The sequence below is a fragment of the Leishmania mexicana genome, chromosome 24 (assembly GCF_000234665.1).
Source record: "Leishmania mexicana MHOM/GT/2001/U1103 complete genome, chromosome 24".
NCBI lineage: Eukaryota > Euglenozoa > Kinetoplastea > Trypanosomatida > Trypanosomatidae > Leishmania > Leishmania mexicana.
The window spans coordinates 630,179-642,723 of NC_018328.1; the positions used below are offsets into that span (position 1 = coordinate 630,179).

General features: G+C 61.9%; 7 protein-coding genes across 7 annotated transcripts in view; all 7 read right to left on the reverse strand.

Moving 5' to 3' along the window:
- The window catches only part of LMXM_24_1650 (conserved hypothetical protein), a gene marked incomplete at both ends in the record, with an annotated part of 1,599 nt that extends 1,547 nt beyond the window's left edge, over positions 1–52 (reverse strand). Inside the window, one exon of the mRNA XM_003875933.1 lies at positions 1–52. This exon is cut by the window's left edge and continues 1,547 nt beyond it. Within this exon, the coding sequence (XP_003875982.1) occupies positions 1–52 (52 nt within the window).
- A 720-nt stretch (positions 53–772) lies between these two features.
- LMXM_24_1660 (conserved hypothetical protein) lies at positions 773–2,326 on the reverse strand (the record flags this gene model as incomplete). The annotated part of the gene is made up of 1 exon (XM_003875934.1): positions 773–2,326. One exon carries the CDS (start codon positions 2,324–2,326, stop codon positions 773–775), a length of 1,554 nt encoding a protein of 517 aa, XP_003875983.1.
- A 592-nt stretch (positions 2,327–2,918) lies between these two features.
- On the reverse strand, positions 2,919–3,743 carry LMXM_24_1670 (conserved hypothetical protein; the record flags this gene model as incomplete). The annotated part of the gene is made up of 1 exon (XM_003875935.1): positions 2,919–3,743. One exon carries the CDS (start codon positions 3,741–3,743, stop codon positions 2,919–2,921), a length of 825 nt encoding a protein of 274 aa, XP_003875984.1.
- A 613-nt stretch (positions 3,744–4,356) lies between these two features.
- LMXM_24_1680 (conserved hypothetical protein) lies at positions 4,357–5,628 on the reverse strand (the record flags this gene model as incomplete). Its single annotated transcript, XM_003875936.1, has 1 exon — positions 4,357–5,628. One exon carries the CDS (start codon positions 5,626–5,628, stop codon positions 4,357–4,359), a length of 1,272 nt encoding a protein of 423 aa, XP_003875985.1.
- Positions 5,629–6,934: 1,306 nt separating this feature from the next.
- Positions 6,935–8,074, reverse strand: LMXM_24_1690 (conserved hypothetical protein; the record flags this gene model as incomplete). Its single annotated transcript, XM_003875937.1, has 1 exon — positions 6,935–8,074. One exon carries the CDS (start codon positions 8,072–8,074, stop codon positions 6,935–6,937), a length of 1,140 nt encoding a protein of 379 aa, XP_003875986.1.
- An 864-nt stretch (positions 8,075–8,938) lies between these two features.
- LMXM_24_1700 (conserved hypothetical protein) lies at positions 8,939–10,351 on the reverse strand (the record flags this gene model as incomplete). Its single annotated transcript, XM_003875938.1, has 1 exon — positions 8,939–10,351. One exon carries the CDS (start codon positions 10,349–10,351, stop codon positions 8,939–8,941), a length of 1,413 nt encoding a protein of 470 aa, XP_003875987.1.
- A 1,581-nt stretch (positions 10,352–11,932) lies between these two features.
- On the reverse strand, positions 11,933–12,511 carry LMXM_24_1710 (putative ubiquitin-conjugating enzyme e2; the record flags this gene model as incomplete). The annotated part of the gene is made up of 1 exon (XM_003875939.1): positions 11,933–12,511. One exon carries the CDS (start codon positions 12,509–12,511, stop codon positions 11,933–11,935), a length of 579 nt encoding a protein of 192 aa, XP_003875988.1.
- Between the last annotated feature and the right edge of the window lie 34 nt (positions 12,512–12,545).

The window sequence follows — 12,545 nt, forward strand, 5'->3', positions numbered from 1 at the left end:
TCGACTTGCGTAGCGACGGCAGCACCGCCACCGTGTTCGGGCCGCCACTCATATACGCTGTGTTGGGCTAAGTGTATGTGTCTGCTCTGTCGAATTTACATCCAAGGCAAGCGCGACCGCGCACAGATGCCGTCGTTCCCTCTCGTTATCTTCGCTTGCACACACGGCGCGCACGCCGTACGTGAGGAGGCCCGATAATGGGCGAATGGGTGGTGGTTGGTGGTGTGAGTCCAACGCAGCCCAAGGGGAGCACACAAAGGGAGGAGGAAGAAGAGAGGAAATAGTGCAGCAGAGTGTGGAGCCAAACACACGTTGAATCAACGGCGACGGTGAGCCATGCTACCCTCGTCCTTTCCCTGCCTCCCAACCTTTCGTCACTGCTGCGCTGCGAGTAGGAGAGGCTTACGGGTGTGGGGGGGGGGGTGCACGCTGAATCGTGTGTGTTTCCGTTACAGCACGCATGCATGCTTGAGTGGCGTGCGATCAATACTAACGAGTGTCACTGCATCTGTGAAAGGGTGCGTGTGTGGCGGCGCAGGTCAACCGTCACCACCGCCGCTTCCTTCGCTTGAGGCCAGCACACGACATGGAGAGGGGGCACACGCACATACACGCCAGGTACGTGCGCACAGCCGCAATACGGGTGGTGACGGAGGTGGAGGCTGAACGGTGAGAGGCGTGTACTCGATGCCATCACGCTGGGACGAGGTTTGGTGTGTTTCTCCTTGTGTGAACGTTTTTGCTCTGCAACCCCTGCTCGCACAGCCGCCGACTAGAGGGGACTTGCCTCCGCTCCGTCTGTCTCCGCGTGCTGATCGCTCTCGTCGTCATCTGCTACAGGTGCCGGTAACAAGTCGCCGACCACTTCTCCCGAGAGCGCCACGAGCCGCGTGAAGTGCGATGCCGCGCTGGGGCGGAACAGATGCATCAGCACCGACCCTGCCACACTCACGTTGAAGGAGTCTACCATCGGGTTGGGCAGTGGCAGCGTCACCAGCTGGTATGGCACACCCCACCTGCCGTTCAGGTCACGCAGCCCCTGCGCCTCCGAGCCGAGGATGACCATTGCGCCGAGCTGCTTCGGCGGAGGGGTGCAGAGGGCGTCACTGTGACCTGCCGCCCCACCTCCACTGACCTGCGACGTGGCCGCTTCCTTGTTTTTGGCATTATAGACGTGGAAGCGCTTCGCTACCTCAAAAGCAGGTTCGACCTCCTGCGACGGTACCGCCAGAAACGGCATGAGGCGATGCTGCGCGGCGATGCTGGAGAGTAGCGACACGCACGCCTGCTCTGTCGTCTCCGTCTCGTAGATGCGCAGGGTCGGGCTCAGCGCGGTGCCATCGCTCGCTCGAAGCACCTTCTCCTGCGTCGGGTCGGCGCAATTGACGAGTACGGCAGCGTCGTAGCCCATATCTGCAGCGGCACGCAACAAAGCTCCAACGTTGCTGGGGATGCGCAGCCCCACCAATACAAGCATGGCTCGCACAGCGTGGTGACCGAAGGGGTCGTGCAAGGGGCGAGCTGCCGGCGGTCCTGTCGCCGAGAGCTTTGCCGACTGCGATGATGACGCGTCGCTCGTGCTTGGCACGGCAGTCTCACTTTGGGCCGGCTCCGGTGGTGGGGCCAGCAGTGCTGTGGCATCTGTGACGCAGTTCACTGGCAGCGGGAACTCGGCAGCGTAGCCGTCGCTGTACTCGGCGCTCAACAGGTGCCGCCTTACCGCCACAGGCGAGCAACGCACAATCACCGTCGGCAGCTCCTCCTCGAGGCACCACGCCGGTACCCGGGAATCAGTGTTCGGCACATACACGACGTTCGGCCGGATATTGTACGTGCGCCAGATGCGTCGTATTGCACTGGCGCCTCCCACAACGCAGGTGGCATTCGCCTTGCGAATATGTTTGTTGGCGCGCAGCACCTTTGTGGCCGCCCACAGCTGCTGGCCGCGCACCTCCTGCGTTGGCGTGACGGCATACGTGTCCTGCACGTCCTCGAGGACCACCGGTTTGGAAAGTGCACGGAACCGCAGATGGGGCGGCAGTGGTGTAGAGGCAGCCGCGCGGTGAGGCTGCAGGTGCGGGGGCGACGTCCGAGCCGTGTGGGGGAGGTCTTCGGTTGCACGCTTGGCGTCCTCCAATGTCGAGGTGGGGGCGGCGACAACCTCAGCCTCTGCCACCGCCTCCGTGTTTGCAGCCGTCTCTTGATGGCGTTGCCGTGGTGCCGGCGCACCTGAGCGCCGTGGCCGAGTACCACCTCCAACGACTGCGCCGAACGCCGGCGGTCGCCGTGGCACATATCGCAGGCAACAACGCGAGAGGGCGATCATGCCGGCCTCAGTGAATGCGCAATGAAAGCCACACGGGTGTAACAGGAGGATGGGGAGAACAGTGCAGCGGCTACTCCTTCACGCCACATGAGGGGGGGGGTACCATGTGTGCGTGCGTGTGCGATACACACGTTGACGGCAGAAGTGATAGCACCGAGGAGAGGAAAGAGAGACAAGGAAGGGGTGAGAGTGGATGGCTGGCGGAGGTGGGGTGGGTAGCATCACCGCCTTGAGGCACCCCCACCTGCTCGGGGAGAGGAGGTGGGGGTGGGGTGTGGGGAGAAGAGCGGTCTGCGTGGAGATCCCGAAAGAGTTTTGCATTGCCTGCCAAAGAACAAACGGGGGGGGGGGAGTGCACCGCGGACGCAAGAAGAGGGGAGTGACGAGAAGCAACATGCAAGCGCCACCACCGCGCCTGCGTGCCGCACCCACAGAAAGCCTCCCGGGCTCACCTGAAGGAGACACTGCTTTGGTGCGCTGCAGTTGTGTGGGGTCCCGCCGGTGCCTCTGCCGAGACCATGTGAGGACGGGGCCCTTCTCTATCAGCAGTCGAAAGGGCAACGGCACGAGTGCACGCGCACGCGATGCGGCTTTAGCGAAAGTTTGGATGAGAGCGCATGCTGCGACTCCATCCGCCAGTCGCCGTGCCGGCGCGAGAGAGTCGCACATCCTCCATGCCGTCGCTCTCGCGGTCGAGCGCCTCGCGCAGCTCACGCGGCAGCACGTCGTGCGTGAAGTTGTCCCACTCGGACTCCTTTCCGGACTTGATGGCTTCCTGCCGCGCCTCGTCGCGGCTTCGGCGCCGCTGCATGCGCCGCTTGCGCTCCTGTCCTTGCTGGATCACCTTCTGCAACGTCAGGTCCTCGCGGAATTCACGCTTCTCGCGGCTCTTGCGCGTCACGAGGTAGTCAGCACGGTGGTGCCACTGGATGAACGTCTCCTGCAAGAACTTCTCCGTTTTGCGCTGATCATGTGTGAGGAGCCAGCAGAAGTCCTCCTCAGCGCGGCGCTGCACGCGCTCCTTCAGTTCCCTGCTCCACGCAATGTCGGACGAGCTGGTGCCACCCTCGGAGTGGTTGCGCAGTCCGCATCGCAGGCGCTCCTGATCATTCATGTAGTTCGCCAGCATCTCCGCCTCTTTCGTCGGTGGCAGTGAAAAGTTGAGCTCCGTGTAGAACCACTCCAACCATGGGATGCACTTGACCTCCTCGGCGAGGGCCATCACCTGTCCGAGAAACAGGTACTGCGCGCTGTGATTGAGAAAGTCGAAGCGCTTGGTCACGCGCAGCTCCTCTGTCTCTGGAACGCTGCTGCTGGGAACACGATACCAGCCAGCGGGCTTCGTCGTCCAGCACGACGGTGTAAGGGCGACGGTGCCGCTCGTGACGAGCCGCGACACGCGTGTGGGCCGCAGCATCGATGGCCTCAAGGAAGAAGGAGTGAGTGGCGTATACGTGTGCCTCCCTGGGCGCGCGCGCGTGTGCCCCTATCGGACTGATGCTCTGCACAGGAACGGCAGTCAACGCACGCAAGATGTGTGGACTACCAGAGACGAGCGCAGATCACACAAGAGGACCGAATACGGCACAGAAGGGGAGGGGGATCCATGCTTCTGCGCGTGTGCACGTGGCCCAACGCGCTCGGCGAGGAAGAGAGGGAGAGAGGGGGGGAGAGAGATGATAGCTTTACGGACACCGAAAAAGCCCACGCCAAGCAGAATGATGCGCCGGCTCACAGCGCCCTGCCTACACGCGGCCGGACATGCTTTTCCTTCCGTTTTCCCTTCCTGCGCGATACCGATGTCAGCGTTAACACACACACACACACACAGGCAGAGGGAGCGAGAGCGCGACAAACAACACGCCAGGGCTGCAGCGTGAGGCGGGTGAGACGGCGTCATCTCTGCTCGTCGCTCCCTTTTTCGTTGTTTGCCCCGCCGCTCCTTCCTCAGCACATAACAGGCCGATGCGTTGCGCGTTGGCGCCGTTGTCTGCCTTGCACTCGACACCTCCCCGCCCATCCACAGGCTCTCACTGCAGCGCCACACAATGCGGACAGAGGCCGATCGTGTGGAGAACAAAGTCGTTGCAGGCGTTGCAGCGGTACGAGGCACACGCGCTGCACTGCCACACCTGCGCCCCATCCACCACCGAGGCTGCCGTCGCTGATGAGCCGACGGGGCTGCCGAGTCCGCCATTGCGTGTGTGCCCCATCATCACCTCTGCTACACAGCTGGTCATGCAGAGGCTGCACCGTATTGGTTGCTGCATCGTCGCTGGTGGCGATATATCCTGCATCACGCGGAGCACCTTTGCCGGTGGCACCAGAGAGTTGTGCGACACAAACGTGCTGTACAGCATCGGCGCGCTGCACAGCAGCAGGCGGCACATGGAGCAGGTTGTGGGGACAGTGAGTTGGATGAGATGACACTGGGGGCATCCCAAGTAGAAGGAGCGGGAGGAGGCCGCGGGTGACGGTTCTGCGCTGTCGGACAATGACGCCTCGAGATACACGGGGCATCCAATAGGTATAAGGCACGGTGCATCGGTGCCACCGCCGTCATCGTCGTTGACTTCGACATCTTCACCCTCCTCGCGACGTCGCTTGACTCGCATCCGGCGGCCTCCTCGCTGGTGCCTCTTCTTTCGTGTCATCGCTACCTGCGCGCGGTGCGCCGTCGACAGCTCGTCCATGATGTGCAGCAGGTGGTCGTAGTTGAGGGGGCAATACAGCGTCCCCCCTGTTTCGACGGTGCACACGTCGAATACATGCACAGCACCGACGAGAGAGACGACACTGATGCGGATGGACAAGGCGGCCATGATGTTCACGACGGCGAAGACATCCGTGGGGTCAATCAGCGTGACAGAGGCTGTCAACACAATGACGTTGAGCTGCGTCGCTGACCCCTTCCACGCTGCACGCGGGTTTTGAGCGCCAACCGACGACGACTTCTTCGCCGTCGTTGCCGCCAGGGCCGCTACCTCGCGCATGTCGACCAGCTCCGACATGGCCACCCGTAGCCCATTCTCCATTGACATGTTGCCAGAGCCGCCGTGCAGGAAGACGTCGCGCTCCAGCACGTCGACGATTTCGTTACGGTTCGTTGTGCACGGCAGCAGGCGGTGGCTAATCCCATCTCGCATCACTACCACGCCAAGAGACGCGAGTGGTGTAGAGTCGAGATACCGCTCCACCAACCGCAGCAATGGTGGCCTCATGGCAAGTAGATAGTTGGGCAGGTAGTCCGAGCTGCTGTTCATGGCATCGCTGCCGTCGAGAAGAAGGACAGTGCGGAGCATTGTGCCGGGGGAGAAACAGCGAGAGAGGAGGCAAGGGGTTGGGGGACCATGACGGCGGTTTCGTGCCCGTCTTGCTGCGATTATGAAGGGTAAGGAGTGGGGGGGGGGGAGAAGGTAAAGCAGATCCAAGAAGCGGTGCGTGCATGCACACTGTATGTATGTCCGCCTTCGTGCAATCGGCGTGCCTGTCCCTTGTCTCGCACGTGCGCATGCGCCGCCTCGTTCTCTCCATGTGAGGGCGTATGTGGGTGTGCGTGTTCGTGAGCCGCATCCACCACACGACATGCCGCACAAAAGGCAGTTGCAAAGCAAAGTAACGACAAAGATGAGGAGGAGCTCAAGAGGCCGAAGGTGCTGCGCTGGCTGGAGGCCGTAGCGTCGTCCGCGGGCGCATGGTAGAGGGGGATGAGAGACGGGCAGGAGGGGTGGGGGTGCAGCGATCACGACCACGCCCTCTGTCTGTCTCGACTGGACGCGAGAGGAAGTCTCGCAGAGCCAGGTCACACGCTCCTGTGTGCGCTCGTGTCGAACCAGCCTCCTGTCCCTCTCCGCGCTTCGATCCACGTTCTTCGTGGGTTGGAGCGCGCATGTTTGTGGCGATTCCCTCCTCTCCCCAGCCGCTGCCGCCACATGGTTATATATAAACATGCACACGCAGAGGGAAGCAAATTCGAGAGAGACTCTGCACAGACGTACTCTCCTCAGATGGAGAATGCAACTCGAGGACGATAAACGGCAGCCGCATGGCAACGGTAAGCACACAAACATATACATCCGTACATGTATGCATACATACACGCAGGTACGAGTCTCCACCTGCTGCTCGCCATCCCTCGCTGCACCTTCTCTCTCCCTCACCCCCCCCACCCCACACCCAATTCAACTTCAAACGTGCAGGCAGTGGGAAGGGGGTGGGTGGTGAGGGGCGGAGGCGCGCGCGAGAAGAGAAGAGCAGAAACGGGCTCGGATAGCCTGCATGCACCATTGTGCATCGGAGAACACTCCGTGGCAGCTGTGGCTGCCCAAGCCGCGCAGGGCTGTGTGGCACATATCCCCCCTCCCTCCCTCCCTCCCGGACTCTCTCTCCCTCTCTCCTGCCTCACAGGTATGGGAGGAGGGTGGGGCGAAGAGGGGGTGAGGGGTGGGGGGAGGGGTGGGGCAGGTAAGAGGAAGGCGGACACCGAGACCATCTCGGCCAAACCACTACCAGCCCCTCTCCACTTCCCTTCGCCTTTTCCTCCCCACCAGACAAGGCGACTCACACCCCCGAGTCGATCTCCTCATGCCTTGTTCTTGTGAGGTACAACTACTCGCGCCGCTGGCACTTGGCGCACATGCAGCGGAAGCCGCGCCGCTCCAGCTCTGCAGTGCGCTCTGCGTAAGGCAGATCCTTCAGGTGCGGGTAGTAGTTGATGACGAGCTCCTCGCCACGCGCGACGTCGCGTGTAGTGATCATGGCCCCGGTTTGCCCATCCTCAGCGACGTTCGCCGCGCAGGAGTGGTTCAGCATCGATCGGGGCAGGTTGAGCTCCACAGTGCCGTCGCGGTAGAAGCAGTTCGCTGTAATGCGCGCCAAGACGCCTATCATCTCCTCGTAAGGCACGATCGTAGCGATGTGCAGCGCGCGCGTGAGGCGCTCATACAAGTGCAGCATCGAGCTGGCCAGCACCTGTGGGCTGAATGTAAGGCGGCCCGACAAGATGCGGACCTGTCCCATGGCCGACGGCACCACGTGCTTCTGCATGCCCGTGGACAGGACGCGCAGCATGAGGAGCTGCGCTGCGGCGGCGTTGCGGTCCGCAACTGCACCAGCTTTCTCCGCCTCCGTCATCTGCGCGAAGACATCCAGTTCAATGCTCTGATAGTCCTTGTTACGACACACCGCTGCGTGGTAGTGTGTCATGGCCTCCTGTCGGCAGTCGCGGCTACAGTACTCTTCGTGGCAGTCGTCATTCGTGCATGAAAAGTTGCGCTCTGGCAGGCTGGCGCCACAGTATGAGCACAGCCCTTCTTCCGTTGGGTACAAAAGCCATGGGCTTGTTGACTGCACAACGACGCTGTTGCGTGGCATGTTCTCCGTGGCCCGCACCCCGCGCCCGACGTGCTCGTTGATGGCCTCGATAGCGCAAGACTTGGAGAGCATTGGCTTGACAAAGATGTGTAGATGAGAGTCGGTGGAGGGGTACACACCGGTCTGCGTTGCCGGGAACAACTCAAGTGCCTTGCTGCAGCGACGTTGGTGCTCGCCGGATAGCCTCAGCACCGACGCGGCCGTATTGTAGTCGGCCAGCGCAAAGTACGGCTGCCCCAGCGCGTAGTAGGCGTTCCCGCGGTAGAGGAACGCCTCAGGTGGCGTCTGCGGTCCTAGTGTGTTGATAACGTGGTTGCAGTGCCGCTTCAGCTCCGCCGCGCCGTGCCACGCTGCCTTGATCGCATTGACGCTCATTCGGCTTTCCTGCTTGTGGAGCTTTTATTTCGGTAGTCGAAGTGCGTGCGCGTAGAATCAGGAGTACGATGATGGGTGGGCAGGCATACAGACGGTGTGGCTGCTCAAGAGGAGCGCTGAGGAGAGGAAGGGGGGAGGGAGGGCAGATGTCGCCACGTCCCGTTCGCCGCTACTTCCCTTCCACCACAAAAGAGAAAAGGAAAAGGGGAGGGGGAGGCGAGGAGCACGCGGTAGAGAGTCGCACATACATATGTGAGTAGAAAGGACAACCACCGCGCCACATGGCGAGCACGCAGGTATGCGTAGCAGCAGAAACACCGCTGCAGCATCCACCGCATCTGGTCGTGTTGCGATGGGCGCCCTTAGCACACTGTGCACCGCACATGTTATGCAGTTCGACACCTCTTCGCCCCCTCTCTTCTCTCTTCCGTTGCAAGCGGCGCTCAGCTCTCGCACGGGTGGGAGTCATTCGACAGGTAGAGGTGTGTGTGTGTGTGTGGGGATGGGGGGGGAGGGCGCGAGAGGACGTGAAGAGGGGGACATGATGGACACGCAGGCTCACAAAGTCCCCGTTTGCAACTCAGTCTTTTCCGTCTCCGTCCACACAACAGAACCACACAGCCTGCCATGGACTTGCGCGCCGTCGTTTCCCAACATCCGCACGCGTTCGACAAGTGCCGCCACGCACACGCGAGTCCACGACCGTACCGCCTTCGATGGCAGGAGCGACCAGGCCTAAACTAGAAGGCAGAGGAACACACACACACACACACACACAAAGAAAAAATGCGAGAAGCGCCGCACCGCCCCTCGCGAGGTGCGCAGTGAGCCGACCCCTCCGTTTTCATCACACCCTCCCTCCTCTCACCACCAGACGTAGGCGGAACTCGTGTACTTGCTCCGAACCTGCTCCGCCCAGTCTCGCTGGCGAGCCAACAGGGCCTCGTAACGACGCAGTTGCCGGTTGCTCGCGTCTAGCCGCGCCGTATTCAGAGCCACGAGCTGTTGGATGCTCAGGCCCACCATCAGCCCCAGAGCCCCACCGACGGCGAGCCCTGACGCCGCCATGCGCATTGCCAACCCCGTGTCGTTCAACACCCACCACGGCAGCACACCCACCATGGCGCCAGAGAAGGAGAGCCCCATCACGTAGTTCGATGTGGAGCGGCACCGCGCGTCGTGCGGCGGCAGCGTGTACGACTTAATCCACCGCATCAGTCGGTCGCCGAGGCAGAAGGCACACGCGAAGACGGTCGTGTTACCACCCCACTTCACGACACTGGCGAAGACAGACATGTTCAGGATCGACAGCACGCCGACCCCCGACGCCTTCAGGAACTGCACATCCACGTTCATCGCCTGCACGGCCTTTGCGGTGCCGTGGGCGAGACCGATGGCGATGCCGCACTTCGTGCAGAACCACACCACAGACGGCGCCGAGTCGAGGAATGGGTCGAGGCCGTAGTAGTCAACGCGCGGCCTGTACTCGTTCGCCACTCGTGTGAGGGGCCGGCCTGTTTCAATAGACTCCATCAACGCCAACCACGGTGCTGTCAGCGCCCCGCAGGTGTGCCGCACCCCGTTCCCGCCGTGCTCGCTCCGGCGCTGCTGTGGCACGTTTGCCAAGAGTTCAGCAGTTTTGTTTCGGGGCAGCGTGCCAATTGGATGCGGCGACGATGACGTACCACAGTCCTCCTCTCCCCCTTGCGCCACCTCGTCATCTGAGGCTCCCGGCGCTGTGGACGCGCGCAGCCGCCGCGCCTCGTCCTCTAGGCGGTGGCGCGACTCGACGTGGCTCCTCACCTCCGCCTCGTCGAGTTGGGGAGAGAGGCCAAAGTACCGGCGTGCGCGGTTTATGACGCCGATCAGGTCGTTGTCTTGCTCATATCGGCGTTGCCGCTTCACCTCTTGAATGGCCTCCGCCACCTCGAGCTCTTTTTTGTACACCGTAGACCAGTGCCCAGGCGCGTGGAGCTCCACAGACGTCAGCGGCGAGCCATCGATGGCCGTGTTCTTGTCCTCCAGCCACGCCGGCGGGCGGGTGTGCAGGTCGGGACCTCGGATCATGGTGGACGAGTAGCTCGGCCGGTTGTGCTCATCGACGAGGTACTCGTAGATGGAGCGTACAAAGCCGCTCACGGTGCCGTCGCGGTACACCTCGCCGCCACCGGGGCTGGTGTATGGGATGCCATGCTCGCGCACCTTGTTGCGGGCAGTGATCACGGATTGCTCGAAGGCGACCGGGTCCTCCTTGACAGAGCCTTTCGCTGGCGGCATTGTGAGCGGTGCACGAGCAGATCACCGGAGCTGCTCACCGACTCAGACAGAGAAGGGTAGGGAGGGGGGGGGGGAAGAGATGAGGCACGTGTACGCTTGTGGGCACTGCGAGGGAAAGCAAGTGAGCGCCACAGCCAACAATAGGCAGAGTTGTACCCAACAGAGAATAAAACGGAACGGGGGAGGGGGGGAAGCGGTGTCCTGCCCTGTGCAACTGGGCGCCTGATGAACCCACTAGCGATGCCGTGCGTACGCTTGCCTATCAGCAGCGCCTTTTGCCGATGCGTGTCGCCTCTAGAACACTCCTTCACGAACCAAACACACGGATGGACAGGGGGTAGGAGGGGCTACACCCCGCTAAGCCCATTGAGGACGGACTGCTGCCATGGGACACCACGACAGTTGGCGAGGAGAGGAAGAACGACGAAAGGAGAGAGGGAGAGGAGAGGGAGGTTGGTATATGCGTGCTTGCATAGGAGGGACATCGTCACGGCATGCAGGTACCGGTGACAGGGAGGAGAGTCCTGTGATATGTCACGGTATGCATCTGCGCCACCCACCGTCGTCCACCTCCCTCACGTCCCTGCAGTTCTCTGCGCCTAAGCTGGGGTAGGGGGGAGGGGGATGTGGTGGTGGTGCGCTGATGAGTGGATTGAGAGCAGTGCGGCCACGCTGGGGGACGGTGCCCGCCGCGAGCCTTCCACCTCGTCTTTACCTTTTTTTTCCTCTTGGTGGCAGTTCTGTAGACAGTTGCGTCGCGCACCCCACCTGAGGGGTGGGGGGGAGGGGGAGGAGCCACAAGAGCAGCTGCAGCACAGCACGATAAGTTGCGGACACGAAACAAAGACGGAGTGTGAGGAAGGAGAGGCTGTTACAGCAACGTCAAGACTGCAGGCCGCCGCGTGACACCATGCTCCTTTACCCCACAAAGAGGGCCCGGGACATGACTCGAACAGAGGCTGATCGACACGTGCATGCACACTACACAGCGCTGGCGTTCAAAAGACGTCGGGCACGCAGCAGAGGTGTCACCGCCACAGTCGCTGCCGCCTACGCGAACAGAGCGGAAAGAGCCACGACAAGAAGGGAACGGCGATGAAACGATGACTGCGCCCAGCAAAGAAAAGGGCGGAGGGAGGGGAGGGTGGAGTTGGCGCACCCGTTGCCGGCTGGTCGGAGACGCAGGTGGGAGATGGCGATGAAAAAGTGAGCTGGTGACGGCAAACAGGACCTCCCCCTTTCCCACACCCAAAAGGAAGAAGACAACATGTGATGTGCGCCGCCTCGACTCCCCCTTCGCTCTCTCTCACACACACACACACACACTCACTCACGCATTCTCCGTCGCCCGCATTTCCTAACATGCATGTTTGTGCGCGCATGCGTGTGCGTGTTTAGCACAGGCTCAAACCGCTTCTTTGCAGCGTACGAGAAAGATGCTCACCATCGCGCATGACCCCACCTCATAAAATAGCCGTCCTCCGATCTCTGCCCCGCCTTACGCATCTACACGACACGGCGAGGGCCCGCCAAGTCGTGCGGTGGAGCGCGTGAAGGCGGAGGGGGAGGGGGTGCTCCTGCCTAGATGATGTAGTTGCCGCCCATCCACCGCTTCGCGATCAGCTCAAATCGACTCGGCTCGTCTTTCAGAATTTGCGCCGCTGTCTTCGCCACGCCGGGGAGCGGGTCATCGTAGTTCGGTAGCGCAAACAGCATCTCGATCGCGACCACCATGTCCTTGATGGTGCACGTCGGCCGCCACTCGGTCTGCATCCCGAGACACACACCCCAGTCCTCCTTGCCGTCGTCGCCCTCGATGTTGGGGTGGAAGATGCGGCGCGGCCCGGTGTATCGCACCTTCGGGCCGCTGTAGGGGAAGTCGTTGGAGAAAACAAGGCGGAAGTTAAACGTGCCACCTTTCCAGATGCCACGCACCGGCGTGTAGGAGACGTGCACCACGTACCAGTCCATCGAGTCCATTTTCACTTCGCTCATGACTCCATCCAGCTTCTGCATGTCTGCGCGAATGCGTCCCTGCGCGGCGTTGAAGGAGTTGACGGAGGCGGCGGTGCTGTTGGCGCTTGTGGACGGCGCCGTTTTGCCGCTCTGCTGCGCCTCGAGGAGCTGCTTGCGCTCACGCGTCAGACGGGCTAAGCTCATGGTGCAGTGAGTGCTGCTGTGCAGGGGCTTTCCG